Source organism: Pantherophis guttatus, chromosome 4 (assembly GCF_059756535.1).
Source record: "Pantherophis guttatus breed Tessera chromosome 4, ASM5975653v1, whole genome shotgun sequence".
Taxonomy (NCBI): domain Eukaryota; kingdom Metazoa; phylum Chordata; class Lepidosauria; order Squamata; family Colubridae; genus Pantherophis; species Pantherophis guttatus.
Genome location: NC_142066.1, coordinates 27,734,487 through 27,751,645, shown reverse-complemented (window position 1 = coordinate 27,751,645; position 17,159 = coordinate 27,734,487). Strand labels below are relative to the sequence as shown.

The 17,159-nt window shown below is 43.0% G+C and overlaps 1 protein-coding gene across 8 annotated transcripts in view; it reads right to left on the bottom strand.

Annotated features, from left to right (window-relative positions):
* Positions 1 to 17,159, bottom strand: part of LOC117666722 (myosin-10-like) — a 76,683-nt gene that overhangs the window by 16,845 nt on the left and 42,679 nt on the right. For all 8 annotated transcript variants that reach the window (XR_015733689.1, XM_087891834.1, XM_087891831.1 and 5 more), the window contains 12 exons: positions 15,960 to 16,083; positions 15,427 to 15,598; positions 10,864 to 11,076; positions 10,565 to 10,709; positions 9,177 to 9,383; positions 8,217 to 8,321; positions 6,883 to 7,035; positions 6,149 to 6,397; positions 4,278 to 4,490; positions 2,918 to 3,130; positions 1,357 to 1,518; positions 127 to 255 (listed from right to left, as the gene is read on the bottom strand). Coding sequence is in view for 7 of the 8 variants with exons in the window: in XM_087891834.1 (XP_087747960.1) it covers positions 127 to 255; positions 1,357 to 1,518; positions 2,918 to 3,130; positions 4,278 to 4,490; positions 6,149 to 6,397; positions 6,883 to 7,035; positions 8,217 to 8,321; positions 9,177 to 9,383; positions 10,565 to 10,709; positions 10,864 to 11,076; positions 15,427 to 15,598; positions 15,960 to 16,083 (2,085 nt within the window). In the remaining variant the exon portion in view is untranslated. The remainder of the gene's footprint in view (positions 1 to 126; positions 256 to 1,356; positions 1,519 to 2,917; positions 3,131 to 4,277; positions 4,491 to 6,148; positions 6,398 to 6,882; positions 7,036 to 8,216; positions 8,322 to 9,176; positions 9,384 to 10,564; positions 10,710 to 10,863; positions 11,077 to 15,426; positions 15,599 to 15,959; positions 16,084 to 17,159) is intronic.

Below are 17,159 nucleotides of genomic sequence, written 5' to 3'. Positions count from 1 at the left end.
AGAATGTATTGAATTAGTATATATGTTGTGCATATCTGCTCTGGGACTGTCTGGGAGTTAAAGTCCGTATCTCTCCTGGACTCTCATTCCTGTTCAACATCACACACTACAGAGCCTCCCGCTCACCTCCTGAAGCTGCAGTAGCTCTGCCTCCAGATTTTTCAGCTTCTTCTCACTCTCACGAGACTGGATAAAAATCTCCTCACGAGCTGCCCGGGCTTCCTCAACCTCTCGCCAGAGTTCCTTCATCTGGGCCTGGAATTAAAGAGAAAAAGGAAAGCAGAACGAGGTTATCATGATGGCAGGACTATAAGATTATATTATATATGTACGAGACTACGAGATTATATATATTTGAGATTTTCTCTACTATTATTTTATATCTAGTATCATGTACTATTAGTTTTTATAGCTAATTTCATGTACTATTATTCACACACACACACACACACACACACACACACACACACACACACACCAGTGGTGGGTTGCCCTTGGTTCGGACCGGTTCTTGTGAACCAGTAGTAAAACTGGGGGCAGGCTCCGCCCCCCCACCCGGATGTCGTCGTAGACAATCTGTGCATGCGCAGAAGCTTGGTGCATGCACTAATAAAGCGCGAGCAATCCCATTGCAAACCAGTAGTAAAGGTAAGTAGAACCCACCCCTGACACACATACATATGTGTGTGTGCACAGATACTCTTTGTTTAGCAACTCTTCATGGTTAACAACAGTAATGAAAAAGTAACTCGATGACCAATCCTCTTATTTACAACCTTCACTGGTCTATACAGCAAAGCTAAAGTAAGACCATAAGCACAGTCACGGTTTCATTTAGCAAATGCTTTGCTTAATGACCAGTAACCAGTCTGAATTGTATTTGCTAAATGAGGACTACCTGTATGTTTTTCTCCGTCAGGTTCCCAAAAGCAAGAAAGACATGCAGAGTGACTTCTAAGCAGTCTATTTTATTGTTTCTCGCTTGTAAACTGAAATCTCGCCAAAGCAAAGCAACTCCATTATAGGGAGTTAATTAAAGATATACTCTTACTGAAAGCTTCTCTGGAGGAGCTATCTTAACATTTTTTCTTCAAACCAAACTATCTAAACTTCATTGCCTCTTGGTCCTCTGGAATGAGGCCCCTCCCTCTTGGGAATCCAGACTACATTCTACCACGTTATTCCCCTTTTTTACTTATTCAAAGATCCCCCATGCCAACATTTACCTGGAAGCGCTTTGGAACACAAACACAGCTTCTTATACAATGAAAGTTAAAACTCAATATACAATAGCCCTTTAAAAAAAAAAACAGGATCTCTCTCTCCCTGGTTGCCTACATTGACACCAAAAGATACCTGCAACTTGCGCAGCTGTTTCAAAGCTTCGTCTCTTCCTTTGGTAGTCGCATCCAATTGTGCCTGGGCTTCCTGAAGATCCATCTCCAACTTCTTCCGGGCAGCAAGTGCTTGGGCCCTTTGCTTCCTCTCAGCGTCCAATTCGGCCTCCAACTCTCGTACCTGTGGAATTGCAAGGGAGAAAGCATCAGCAGAAAGCTGCTGCTTTGATCTGCAGTCAAAGTTATACCATGCTCTGAAATGCCACTATCCTGCTGCATCTTAGAAGTGGAATAAAAGATGCAGAGATCTTGGTAAGGAACGAGGCACACTTTGATAGAGCAGCAAGTTCACTTTAGGATTGCAGTAAAAGCAATCATAAAAGGGGCATTATAAACTAAGGATGCTGCTTGCATTTCCTTCTTTTTCTGTCTTTTGCAGAAGGGATTATATCTCTCAGAAATTGTCCAATCAAAGAGGTGAGTGGTTGGCAGAACTAAATTACTAATCATGACTGTCCTAAGTGCAAAACAGAAACTGAAGAATAAGATTTGTCCAAACAGAACAGAAACAAAAAAAGGAAGGAGTAGCACTGGAGGTTAAAAATATCTATTCCTGCTGAGAATTCCAAATTAATGAATTTGAGAATCTTGTTGAAAAAAATCTGCATTAAAACATGTGGCAATGCAAATAATAGTGCAAATACTGATTCAACCTTGGCAATTTGAAACTGAGTGAACTTCAACTCCCAAAATTCTCAGCAATGTCAATGCTGGCTGTGGAATTCTGGGAGTTGAAGTCTATATATTTAGAAATTACCAAAGTTGGGAAACGCAGCTGGCATCACCATTACTTGCTCAACCAAGGAAAAGACTTGGATTGTGTCTTCCCCAAACCCTTCAGAATCGATGTGGGCTAGAAATATGAACTTAACTGAATTCACAGATGATTTAAAGAACCACAAAGGCCTCTTTAGTCTTAATAATTTCTTCATCTAATGAGATACAAACTTTGTAAAACACTAGAAATTCCTAGAAAAAGCTTGGAACTATAGACCTGTCATGAAACTAAGAGTTCAGGATAAGCTAAAGTTAGCAAAGGATGCTAAGAATAAGAAAAAAGAGGTCATCTAAATAAGTTCAATAAAAGGAAAAGGGGGGGAAAATCCAGCAGATCATCTGCTCGATGAAGATGTCAAAATGTTAACAGGTAGCATAGGAAAAGCAGATATAGTTTTGCTCAACCTTCTCTAGGAAATTGTAAAAAGCCAGATGAATGGATAGAAGTTTGTGATTGACAGAAATATGGTCAAGGAACACTTTACTTTGAATGAGCATCAAGTGCTTCTCCACACTGACAGCTGTAAATTGTGTGGACTTCAACTCCCAGAATCCCCTAGCCAGCCATGCTGGCTGGGGAATTCTGGGAGTTGAAGTCCACACATTTTACAACTGCCAATGTGGAGAAACATTGCACGAAGCAGTTCCCAATCCTCTTTTTGATCTTAAATCACACCTAAGTCAGCAAAGATTGATCGGATTTGGGGGGGTGGGCATACACCTCCACTTCTCCTCCTTCCTACCTGCTTGCTGAGCAGTTTCTTCTTGTCATCATTGGCATCATCCCGGTTCTGCAGCTCCCTCTCGTGCTGTGCCTTCAAGGCCTGCATATTAACCTCCAGGCGCAGCTTCCCGTCCTCTGCAGCCTGCAGCTCATCTTCCAGTTCCTCCAGTTGTGTTCGCATCTCTTGCACTTGCTGTTCCAAGGCCCGCTTGGAGCGCTCAAGCTCATGCACCTGATTCCCAAAGCAGAAGTCTCAGAGGCAGAAGAACGACATGTGTTTTTACAGAAAGATGTAAAGCGAATATGGGTGGGTAGGTTAGCTAACAGAATGTTGAGATATTGTGCCATCACAATGCCATTAGCTCCAGAGGCTGATGGTCTGGAAACCGCAACATTCTTGAATGAGTAAATATCAAGAATTCTAAAAGGATAAATATCTCTTGGTAAGAGGTGAATCATCTCTGATCTATTTATTTATTTATTTTATTGAATTTATATACCGCCCTACTCCCGAAGGACTCAGGGCGGTGAACAGCCATAGAATAAAACATATAAATACAAAATTTAAAATAAAATAAAACGAATTAAATAATTTGGCTGAACAAATTTAAAACCCCAATAATTTAAAAACAAATTTAAAATTTCCATTTAAAAAGGGGAAAGACTTAGGTCAGGCCAGCTTGATGAAATAAGAAAGTCTTGAGCACGCGACGGAATCTACTTATGATCTACTCATAAAATTGGCGGCATTCTCCTTCAGTATCAGAGTACTGGGAGAATCTCTCTCGTGACTATTATATATCATCTACATGTCCCATCCACCAACCACAAAAACTTGTCTTTCTCAAAAGCACAAATTATACCAGTGTTAAAAGTAAATTAAAAATAAGCCTATTTAGTTGGATTGCGGCTCTCGATTTTATCTGCTTTATCCTACCCCCTCAGAATAGGATTCTGAGAAGGAGAACATCTTTCCCATTTCATCAATCCCATTTTGCTGTTTTAATTCTAAGCCACTGTTTCCCTGATGAAATCAGGAGACAGGTGGATTAAATTTATTTATTTACATCCTGCCTTTTTTATTGTTTTTATAAATAAGGTGGTAAACATATATAAGACTTCTTCCTCCTCCTAACTTCCCCACAACAACAACAACAATAACCCTGTGAGGTAGGTTGGGCTGAGAGAGAATGACTGGTCCAAGGTCACCCAGTCAGTTTCGTGACTAAGGCGGAACTAGAACTCTTGGTTCTCCTAGTGATTGGTCCAATGTCAACCAACCGGCTTTCATGCCTAAGGCGGAACTAGAAGTCTCAGTCCCCTGTTTCTATCCCAGCATTAACTGCTAGACCAAACTGGCTATAAATAAATAAACTTACATTTTTGCCCACATCATCCTTGGAGCTGACCAGGTCGTCCATTTCTGCTCGCAGCTGTTTATTCTGCCTCTCCAGCTCCTCCCTTATTTCTAAAGCCTCTTCCAAGGCACGACTCAGTGACAACACCTTGGTCTCCTTCTCACGGGCATCAGCTTCTGCGCGGTCCCTCTCCTCAGCATGGCGGGCTGAGATCAGCTTCTCCTCAGCCAACATCTGCCAGAAGCCCAAACATGGCCTAGTTAGTACATGTTCTTCACTAAAAATATATATGTGTAACAACCGTATCTCTCAATTGTTGCTACACAAGAAATTCATTCTGTTTTACTATTTGGTACCAAATGTCTATGGAAATTCTCAGTCATCCAGGTCAGTTATCCCAAAGAAGCAACTGGACTTTCTGATTTTTCTTTGAAGACGTTTCACTTCTCATCCAAGAAGCTTCTTTTGCTCTGACTGAAGAATTCAGCATCACCATCCATCCAGAGCTGAAGACGCTTCTTGGATGAGAAGCAAAATGTCTTCAAAGAATAAGCAGAATGTGCAGTTGCCTCTTGAAAAAGCAACTTTAGAACACCAAATTACAACTTTCTCTAGATCAGGAGTGTCAAACTTGATTTCACTGAGGGCTGCATCAGGGTTGTGTTTGATCTTGGGGGCCAGGGTGAGTGTGGCCAGTGTTGGTGTGGTCAGCTTGATGTCACTCATGTCAGGGGCGCCTGAGCACTCTGCCAGCGAAAACGGGCTCCCGAGATCTGTTTTTGGCCGCAATGGCCTCCTGCAAACCTCTGCCAGCGAAAACGGAGCTTGAGAGTGCTGCCTGCACCTCTCACAAGCTCAGTTTTCAGCTGGGATAATGTACCGCAGCCCTCTGCCAGCGAAAACGGAGCTCGCGAGGGCTGCATGCAGCCCTCTCGAGCTCTGTTTTCGCTGGCAGAGGCACCCCTCACAGTACTTAAGCAGGTCACTTATATGTGAACTGACTGGGTTTTACAATCATTTTTATAACAGTTGTAATGCGAGTAACCAAGGTCATTAAGAGAATCACATGGTCATTAAGTGAATCATATAGTTGTTAAGCAAATCCATTTTTCCAAACAGGTGTTTTTTGCGGGAAACCAGAAAAAACTGCCAGAAACTAGCAAAAAAGTAACAAATTGTAGTCACATAGTTATGGGATTGCAGGTGCCCAAGTTTGATCACATGACCATGGGGGGAGCGTGGTGTAGTGCATAACCTTGAGGGCAGGTTGTAAGTAACTTTTTGGAGTGCTTCATAACTTTGGTTGCTAAGCAACCAGTTGTTAAGTGAGGACTACCTGTACAAATGGCTTGGGTAATTTTTTCATGTTTTCTTTTAACATTTGCTTTTGTGTTACATTTTTTCTTCCCTTTGTGTATTTTTTGATGTGCTGTTTATTCTAATAAAAAGGCAAAATCAAATAAAACCAACTCAAGTAAACCAAACTTGGTTTCCTGTACTTGAAGAAAGTGTGTGTGTGAATAAGTGAAAGGGTGGGGGAATGGGAAGAAAGAACCCAAAATGTCCATATCAAATTGGGGGGCGGGGGGGCGCGGTATTCCTCCCCCCCACAAGTTTAACAATTTCATAAAATAAGCAGATAGGCAGCAAAGCTACCTGGCCTGAAGAGGCAATTTGGGAATGAGGAAGATAGTGATGGAGGTCTCTGAGAGGATACGAAGGACAACGGTTACAAGGGAGTTAAATCCTCAGTTTATGGACAGTTTTCATTTTAGAGAGACCAAAGTATTTAAGAATTTAAGGCAAGACTCCACCATTATAGGATACAGCTATATCATGGATAAAACATAGTTCCGGGGAGAGATCTGATGGATGATACGAAGGCTTCTCACCTGGTCAAATTTCTTCTGCTTCTTCTCGAGGGCAGAGACCACCTGGCGCTGTTGGTCAAGGGCCACGGTGACATCATCCAGCTCTTGCTGCAGGCGGGTTCGCCCTTTCTCCAGCTTGTCACAGGCCTGAACCCGTTCATCGTAGCGCAAGGTGAGGGCCTCTAGTTCCTTGGCTGCCCGGCGCCGAGCTTCCTCAATTGATTCTGCTACTCCAGCATCCTCCTCCAGTTTCTTCTTGGTCTCCATCACCTGGTAAAAGAGCCAAGAAAAATCACACATATTTTATCCATCTCTACTACTAAAGATGCTGAGGGAATGGAAGCTTCCTGTAGAACATAAAAGTCCACTCCTCTCCTCCATGGCCTTCATGGTGTGTCTCCCTATGATGTCCTCACAAAACTTTTTAAAAATATAACCTTAGGGTGTTTTATCTAGAAGTAAGGAAAAGAGATTTGGAAGAATTGGGCCTGGAAGTCCTGACTGAGGAGGAGGAGGAGGAGGAGGAGGAGGAGGAGGAGGAGGGAGGGAGAAGGGAAAAGGAAGGAGAAGGGAGGAAGGGGAGCAGGAGGAGAAGACCTTATTGATTAAGTCAATTGATCATATCCAACATACAAAACTAATACAAAAAATTCATTATTTAATGTTTTCTCATTAATCAACTTTTTCTTTCTTTGCTGAGTTTTTGCTTGGGTTGTGTTTCCTTCAGTGGCCAGTTCTTTTTCATGCTACCTCACCTGCTGCTGGAGACTCTGGATCTGGCGACTGAAGTTGGCCTTGACAGCTTCTTCCTCCTCCAGCTGTTCCAGCAGAGCTCCTTTCTCCTCTTCCAGTTGCCGGACTCGAGAGCTCAAATTCAGCTTCTGCCTCGTCTCTTCTTGGAGCAATTCCTGGGATGGAAGATAGGAGAGAAGGATAAAAGTTGTGGATCACAGACTGGATCCATCCTCTTCCCCTTGTTTATAAGATCTTCCTCATAGGAATAAGATTATCTCCCTCTACCCCTGTCCATCCATCCATCCATCCATCCATCCATCCATCCATCCATCCATCCATCTTCCACCCTTATTATTTTTACAAATAATTCAGGATGGTGAACATATCCAACATATTTTCCTCTTCTTATTTTCCCTTGAAAATCCCTTTTTGAACCAGCTGGGGACTTGCACACCTGGTGCATCATCTCAGAAAAGGCATAGCTGCTTCTAAGGGGTTCACAACAAGTGCTGCATGCAGGATCCAAATCATATTTTGCACTTTAAACCCAGACCTCTGCATAGCTCTTTTACAACTAATTAAGAACTACTATTATTGAGTGTATATGGCTTTTATGTTTTTATGTCTATTTGTACATTGCCCAGTGTCTCTCCATGAGGGGCATTTTCTACAATAAATATATTAATAACTTTATTTTCTTATTTGCAAAGGCTTCTATGCCATGGGCTGTAAGAGACTTAAAGACCACCACAAGGATAATAAAAATAACTCCAACCTATAAAAGCTCCCAAACAATCTTGTGGGAAGAGATCAAATCTCAATGTACTCAAAATGGCCTCCTTATCAGGCAAGCCTTTATGGCCCTTCAGAAGCCAAAAAAGTTTTGAGAAGGATTGGATTTCCTGGGAAGGCTCACCCTCAAAGTGCTTGTAGAGAGAGACCACTGTCCCAAAGAAGAGACCCTTGGCAATCCCTCTCTTTCCAATCTCATTGGATGGGCAGATTCAATCCCAGGAGGAGACCTTGTATGTTTCTAGGTCCTGGGACATGAATGGCCATACAGGTAAAATCAGCAGTTTCAGTTACATCTGGAAGCTCATTGATAGTCAATGCAACTCCTGGAGTACACAGGAGTGGACAATGGGTAGATTTCAATGTGCTCATAGCTACACAAACAGATTTAAGCTACAAGTTCCTGTTGATATTTTCTTCCTTCACTCTCCATCTAATCTTCCAGGACCCTCTTTGAAAATTCACCAAGAATCAGAGTACATTTATGTTTACATCCCTGAAACAAACACAGTTCTCCACTGGCTGCTGAGTTTTTTTTTAAACTCCCACCCTTCTTATGTACCTGAGTATCCTGCAGATGGGATTCAACACTAGCCAGATCCTTGGCAAGCTTTATTGTCTTGGATTCTGCGCTTCCCAAGGTACCAGAGACTCCATCAAGCTCATTCTGATTCCAGAAGATAAAAATCCGAGGCAGATAAGAAAACAACAACAACAATGAAAAAGTGAAAATGCATCAAAGAACATCAAATCATCAAATTCTCACAAATGAAAAGCTAAGGATAAAGGCAGGACTTCAAATAACATTCATTCAACCAAACATACAAGGACATGGTATCTGGCTCAGAAGATGACATTTTGAGAAATTCGGCTTTGAAGCATGAACATTTTTAGTTCCCGTGGTTCTGCAGAAAAGCCTGAAAATCAAACTAACCATGATTGCTGAAGGCTCAGAAAGCAGAGAAGACAGTGGCCATGGTTTCATAGCTTTCAGACAGGGCCATGGTCAGGGATGCTCCCTGGATACCCTTTTTTCCCCACTGTCTGCCATTCACTTGCTCCCTACTTGGTCACTTTGCTCCCATCGATTCTGTGCTCATCCTCAAATGTCTCTTATTAAACATCGATCAGCTAATCAGAATTTCCTCGATCGTCTCTTAAGCAAAATTATGCAAAGAAAAAAAAATCCTTGCATAATGAAACCTAAACATAGAATTCTGTGGGTTGCATGGCACAAAATCAGCAAGGCACAGGAGAACATCTCGAGACATATAAGAGCCTTAAATAAAACTAGGAAGATGATTCCCATGGCAACCTTCTGCAACCTGGTGCCCTTCATGTCCTGGTTGAGTTCCTTTAATTGTCAGTTGGAATGGTCAGATTGGAGATTGATTCAAGAGTCCAAGGATCTAGGAAGTGCTTGGTGGATACTAATACTTTGGAGCAGAACACAGCCATTCAAAATTCAGTTTTTTTTTTTTTTTAAAAAAAGACAGACTCACTCATGTATGGTTTTACACACCTGCAGCTTCACCAGCCTGTCAGTGAGCTCAGATTTGACTCTTTCGCTTTCAGCTGCCCGGAGTTGCAGTTCCTGGACTTGACTCTCTAGCTTCTTGCGCCGCTGCTCAGATTCCAGTCTGGCTCCTTGCAGGATCTTCACTTCCTTCTGCATCTCTACATTTTCCCCTTCCAAGGCTTGCTTTGCCTTCTCCAGAGTAGTTTTGAACTAGGGAGATAACAGAAGTAAGCTGTGAGACATTTCTCTCCTCTCCTGCTCTCTGGCACTACAATTTGTACTTCTTGGAGTAAACCAGTGATGGGTTTCAACCGGTGTTACCACCGGTTCGTTTCATGCATGCGCTTTGAGCGCTTCGCCCAAACCAGGCCGAACCGGTAGAAACCCACCACTGGAGTAAACTCCATCCTGGGTCTGACTTCCAAACAACACACATTGGATTCTGAGTAAGTTTCAAATTGCATCTCCACGCTTTACAAGTAGTCCTCGACTTACAACTATTCACTGAGTAATCACTCAGTTATAATAGCACTGAAAAAAGTGACTTATGACTGTTATTCACATCTACAGGAGCCCTGGTTAGAATGCAGTACTGCAGGCTACTCCTGCTGACTGCCGGCTGACTGCAATTTGGCAGTTCAAATCTCACCAGGCTCAAGGTTGACTCAGCCTTCCATCCTTCCGAGGTGGGTAAAAATGAGAATCCAGATTGTTGGGGGGCAAGATGCAAACCGCTTAGAGAGGGCTGGAAAGTACTGTAAAGCGGTATATAAGTCTAACTGCTATTCCTACTGCTACAACCATTGCAGCATCCCCATGGTCAAGTGATCAAAATTTGGATGCTTGACAACTGGCATGTATTTAGGATGGTTGCAGTGTCTTGGGATCACGTGATCGCCTTTGACAACCATCTGACAAGCAAAGTCAATGGAGAAGCCTGATTCACTTAACAACTGTTTGTTACTAACTTAACAGCTGCAGTGATTCACTTAACAACCATGGCAAGAAAGTTCATAAAATGGGGTAAAACTCACTTAACAACTGTCTTGTTTAGCCATAGAAATTTTGGTTCAATTGTGATCGTAAGTGGAGTTCTACCTGAACAAAATTACTAGAGTTCTACATTTAGGCAGTAAATAGAGTAGGTAAGTTTGTATTATTCCGCAGGGGTGGGCAAATTGGCTCTTTTACAATCTGTGGACTTCAACTCCCAGAATTCCTGAGACAGCCAAGCTGGCTCAGGAATTCTGGGAGTTGAAGACCACAGGTTGTAAAAGAGCCATATTTGCCCATCCCTGTACTATTGGAACTACCAAAGCTAAACCCATCAAGTCCTCAGTTCTCCCTTTCTCAGTACACCCATCAGACTCCACTTCCGGCAACTAACATACCCGCCGTGACTGCTCCAGCTGCTCTGACAGCTCCTCCAGGGCACTGGTGTGGCGCTGGCGCATGTCTACCACCTGTGCTTCGTGTGCCTTGATCTCATCCTCAATGGTCTTCTTGAGTTCTGTCACCTCTAGCTCTCGTTTCGACCTGAGAGGGGAAGAGAACGGAAAAATTAGCAAGGGGAGACAACCTGCTTCTGTGGCATTCGTGGACTTATAGGTGAGGAACAAGGCTATTTTCTGCACCCAGGTGCAGCAACGTGTGAAAGAGGTAGACCCTTCTGGGCAAGTCCATCTTTTACCGTAGCTCCTGCTGTGCAGCCGTGGAATCCAGGGTGTCCTCCAGTTCTGTCTTTAGAGCTTCCAGTTCCTCCCCCAGGTCACGCCGTTGTTTCTCAGCTTTGGCACGGGCCATCTTCTCCGACTCCAGGTCCTCCTGCAGTTCTGATATTTGTGCTTGGAGCTCACGCAGGGACTTGAGCACAGCATTCTTCTGGGATGATTCTTCCTCCACTCTGCATGGTGAGTAAGAATGGTCAGAAGAACACGCCAAAGGGATCAAAAGACATGGGAAATGGGGATTAGTAGCACCAAGGATCCAGGGAGAAGGAGAGCAGAGCCCAAACACACAAACCCCTCCATAGTCAAAACACCAGAAGTTCCTAAGATTCTCAGGAAGAAACCCTAGCATCACATAAGGATTGGAGGGTAGGTCTCTTACAAGTGTTTAGTACAATACATTTCATAATTTTCTATATCTCTGATAATCAAGAGCTTTCATCTTTTTTTTTTTTTAATCCAGAGCAATGTTTCTCATCCTGACAACTTTAGGACATGTGGACTTCAACTCCCAGAATTCCCCAGTCAGGTGGCTGGCTGGGAGAATTCTGGGAGTTGAAGTCCGCACAATTTAAAAGTTGCCAATGTTGAAAAATACCAAAGAATTCCAATCTTTGGCAACGTTAAGTCCTCCTTTTAACCTACGTGAAAATTATCTTCAGAAATTTTGTTTATTCTATTAACACGTCCTGTGATTGCTTATGTGAAATGCCTAGACAGTTTGGTAAAAATAAGTCACTTTTCTTTTCCCCCCCACAATTTCCCATATCAGAAAAGGGAATATCAAAAGTAAGAAGTATTGGACCCTCTATGTGAGACTCTATGGGCTTTGTAGAGGATAAGAACAAAGTTTACCACAGTTAGGAAGAAAGAGAAAAGGGTATTGTAACTATCAATCTAGATAGCTTACTAAAAAGCAGAGACATCACCCTGTCAAGAAAAGTGTGCATAGTCAAGGCTATGGTTTTCCCAGTTGCAATGTATGGCTGTGAAAGTTGGACCATAAGGAAGGCTGAGCGCCAAAGAATTGAGGCCTTTGAACTATGGTGCTGGAGAAGACTCCTGCGAGTCCCTTGAACTGCAAGGTGATCAAACTGGTCGATTCTAGAGGAGATCAACCTGACTGCTCTTTAGAAGGCCAGAGCCTGAAGATGAAACTCAAATCCTTTGGCCACCTAATGAGAAGGAAGGACTCCCTGGAGAAGAGCTTAATGCTGGGAAAGATTGAGGGCAATAGAAGAAGGGGACGACAGAGAACGAGGTGGCTGGATGGAGTCATCGAAGAAGTAGGCGTGAGCTTAAATGGATTCCAGAGGATGGTAGAGGACAGGAAGGCCTGGAGGAACGTTGTCCATGGGGTCGCGATGGGTCTGACACAACTTCACGACTAACAACAATTATCAAACACCGCATAGCTTAGTAAGATCAAAGAAAGCAAGACCTACAGAGATTTTATGTATCTTTGATGCTAGTCCTGGTGTGAATATCGAATCTTGGAAACTTCAAAAGAATTTATAAAGAATTTACAGTTTATAAAGAATTTATTGAGTTATAGGTTCCTTGAGTGACTTGAAATATTACTTTCTGAGTTTCTTCCCAAGTTGCCATTTATAAGATAAACTATCAATAAACTTCTGCCTTTTAATTGCTTGTTACTAATTTCCCTTTTGGCACATTCTCAGCCTCCTCACAATCTCTCACAATTGCTTAGATCAATGTTTTTCAAACTTGGCAAGTTTAAGATGTGTGGACTTCAGCTGTTAGAATTCCCCAGCTGGCATGCTGGAAGATAAAATCCACAGATCTTAGTTGCCAAGTTTTTTTTAAAAAAAACCCACTGTTTTTAGATTTACATCTAAGACAAGGTTCAGCTTGGAATTTTCTTAGTTTTTTCCTCTCCCCCAATTTCCTATATGGAAATAATCTTCAGACTCTTGGTTTAATTAATTCACTTTCATAAACTTGATATCATGCTGTTCCCTTCTGCATTGGCCCAGAACTCCAGGAACTACCAATATGGAAAATGCAGGAAGATTCTCAAATAGACACATTAGCCAGGCCCAGAATTGATTAAGTAAAAAGCAGATGAGATGCCTTTTACAGTATATAATTAATTGTTACACAACTGGCTTTTAAAAAAGTGATTTGAAGATACAAGAACCTTTGAACTAGATCAGAATTGAATGGAGAAGAAGGAATAAAAGAGTCAGTTTAATGTAATGGTTAAGGTGCTGGCCTAGAAACCAGGAGACTGAGAATTCTAGCCCCACCATAGGCATGAGAGACGGCTAGCTGATTTGGGCTAGGTACTCCCTCTCAGACCAGTCCACTTCACTGGGTTGTTGTAGTGGGGAAAATGGGAGGCAAGAATATTGGGTATGTTCATTGCCTTGAGGTACATACAAAAAAGGGAACATAAAGTCTAAGAATAATAATTTGTAACAACTGCCAATTGTTACCGGTAGATTAGTACCCACTGCTATAAAAAAAAATAAAGGCAAGTTATATAGCTAATTGCCATAAACACACCTTATTTTCTGTAATACCAGGTTGTATATTATATACAGTAATAATAAACTATACTATTGCTATAAATTTTGTTGATGGTTACTCTGAGAATTCACATAATAATACAATCTCTTCTGGCAGCACAGAAAAAAAATATTCTCAATATATTCAATACAATTGCTTGAATAAGTTTCTCTCTTGGAAGTATACAGATTTAGAGGGAAATCTGGATGGGGTTTCCCTCCCTTCCCTTTCTCCACTCCATTTCCCTTGCAAATTGCTTCTTCAAAAGCCAGTCACATATATATTCCAAATGACTTGAATGTTACTGCATCTATTTTGGTCCTTAGGCTTGAGATGTGCCTGCTAGATATTTATAGCATGGCTTGAACAAAGTCCTGCATTGATTTCATCTCAACAAAAGCTACACAAAGCACATTAAATTGTTATCAGCATGTCACACATTTCAAACGGGGAAAAAAGAGGTCCTTGTGGGGTAGTGATTCCCAGCTTTGGACATTTTAAGATGTATGAACTTCAACTCAGGGGTGAAATCTAAAAATTTTCCCTACCGGTTCTGTGGGCATGGCTTGGTGGGGGGGGTGTCCTGTGACTGAGTGGGCATGGCCAACTTGATGTCACTCACAGCCACGCCCACTCAGTCCCAAGACCCCCTTCCACCAAGCCACGCCCAGAACCCGGTAGGAAAACTTTTTAAATTTCTTTCTCCCGCAGCTCCGTCCACCCTCCCCATTCCCTGGACTCCTACTGCTCACCTTTCTCCTGCGGCTGGCTGTCAGGGAAGGCAAATGCCCGAAAGGTACCGGAGTCGCTCACTCTCCTTCTTGAATGAGCTGCTCTGGTCCACGCACCAGCTGCACAAGCACACACCGTTTATTTAATTCGGTTGGGTGTGCACTTGCGCAGCTGGCGCATGGACCAGAGCGGCTCATTCAAGAAGGAGAGTGAGCCGCTCTGGTACCTTTCGGGCACTTGCCTTCCGACAGCCAGCCGCGGGAGAAAGGTGAGCAGTAGGAGTCCAGGGAATGGGGAGGGTAGACGGGTGGGCGGGTGGGCAGAGCCTCCAGCTGCCATTGCTACCAGTTCTCCGAACCACCGGCCATCATCGCTATCTACTCGCCCAAGCCGGTCCGAACCGGGAGCATTTCACCCCTGCTTCAACTCCTAGCAAAGCTGGCTGGTGTGATGACTCCTCCGGATACCTTTCTAGATGTCACCTCGAAGGAGGATGAATCAGTTACAGGCACGTCGAGAGGAGTTGGTCAGTGACTCCAAACAGCCATCTAAGAGGGATTTGACTGACGTACAGCTGCACCAGGACAGCCCTGGGGCTTCCAGTGGAGAAAGCATGCAACTGCAGCCAGTCAATGATGAGGAAGAGGAACTGCCTTCTGCAAGCCCAGGTAGGGCAGAGAAAAGGCAGGAGCAGAGAAGGTCAGCCAGATTACTTGCGAGGAGAAAGCCTCGCCCTTCTCCTTGTTGGGCTGCATTAGAAGGTGGCTATTTAGCACAGCAGACAGATGGAAGCGATGCTGAGAACAACATTTCCTACCTGTGTGTTTTCTTGTCATTGCAATTCTTGCCTTGCTTTGGATTGACACTGTGCCTTGACTTGGATCATGCCTCGTGAACCTTCTTGTATTGCGGATTTAATTTAGCCTGGTGGGTTTATTTTGATTGGGAAACTTTCAAGTGCCTTATGGACTCATTGGCCATTCCTCTGTGAACTAGCATCAGTCTGCTTGTGGCTGGACTTAACTGGGACAGTTCTGTGTTTTTGGCAGAGGGAGTTGCTGGGGAATATTAATAAAACTAATAAACTACAGTTGTGTGTGTGTGTGTGTGTGTCCATCCGAGCAGGACAGCACAGCTGGGGAATTCTGGAAGTTGAAGTCCACACATCTTTAAATGACTAAGGTTGAGAAACGGTTGTAGGGAACCTCTGAGTTGCTTCACTGTGTGTCTTTTCCTCCAGGAGAAAGAAGGAAAATGCTTACCTGGCCAAAGCTGCCTGCAGTTCAGCCTCTTTCTTTGCCAGTGCTTGGCGGAGCTCCTCCAGCTGCTGCTGCAGCTCTACCACTTGCTCCTGCAGGTCGCCTGCCTCCCCATCCAGCTTCCGTTTCAGCTTCTCCAGCTCCTGGCGGCCTTTTTCTTCCTTCTTGAGACGATCTGGAAAGATGGGAGGAAAGAGAAATGGGAAAAATCAGGTAAGAGAAAGGACTTCACTGTATTATGGTTCAGAATCACTTACCTAGGAACATTAGATGGATCAAAGCATTTCTCTGCCTGGTCCCAGAATTGCTCTATCTCAATGGGAAATGGTCCCTCTAGGATCCCATTCTCTATATGCCTACCATAGATGCTCCAGTCTAGAACTAAACTAGGAATACTTTACATGCAAGTTATGAGATGGTGTCTTAAGATGCCAAGGGATGAGGAATGGGCAACGTCTACTTTGCCAGACCAAAGATCCATACTAAATATGATCTGGGTAGCTAATCACTGCAGACTGCTCTGTTCTCTGGCATACCTTCCATGTCGGCGATGACAGCTTCATATTTATTGCGCAGTTTGCTTAGGCTCTTCACTTTCTCTTCCTCTTCTGCCATGTGAGAAGAGAACTCCGACAGGCGTTCCTCCGTCAGTTTCCTCTCCTAGTGGAGGCAATAATCAGACAGAGAAGAGAATATATGAGTTTTCCAGTTGGGCACCTGGAAAATTAAACCTGGGTAGTCCGTCATGCATCCTATTGGTCAATGTTCAGGTTCTTTATTGGTCTCCAGCTTCTTGAATTCATCTTTCATCTCCCTTGCAGGGCTTTCAACAACTATATGGAAGGTTTACCCACTGGCTATCATATCTAGCAATTATGACAATTGTAGTCTATCATGTTTGAAGGTGCACAAGAGTTAAGAAATTTGTTGTCTCCAGGGGCATGCCACTCTGCACTAGCAGTAACGGTTTAAGGTTCAGGCACCTTAAAGACTGCTTCCTCCAATATCATCCCACTCCTGATTTCATTTCAGCTTAGAAACCATGTCTATGGTCCCACCGGTAGTCCGGTTCATAGCGCAATGACCTGGAGTAGGACTTTCTTGTGATAGTCCTCCAGTTATGGAAACTTCTCGCAGATAGACGTTCATGAGATGATCTTCTCTCATAAAGCAATTGAAAGTAAATCTGTTTGTTCAAATACCCAGCTAGGTAGCAGTAACTAACCAACTCTTTCTGATCTAGGAAAGTTAAATAGGGATACTACTCCTTGTTAGCATTTGGAATGACAGGCCATCAAGAAATTCCAAAGATATAGGCCAGCTTGGGAAATTTAAAAAAAAAATCCCAGAAGGTGCTCATGGCAATCCATCTCTTCACGTTGCCAAGGAAATGACACAGATGTGTCAATGAAGTCATCAGGAGCAAGCTCAACCAAAGGACAGCTTCTTTTATTTATGGTTTAGGCATTTAGAGATTTAAGAATCTCTAAGAATCTAGGACCAGACTGCCTTTAATTTTGTCATTGGTTTATTTCGTTTTTCTTACTTTATAAAAAAAAAATCATGAATTTGTTTTTTTAATGTCTGTATATACCCTTGTGGTTTTCTTTAATATTTTTGCCACCTTCTCTTGTAAACTACTCTGGGCTTCTTCTAGGAGTGAAAGCAGAAGCAAAATAAAATAGAAATAAACAAACAAATTAACTATATCGGTAAGTTCCCTTCCTTTTCTAGCT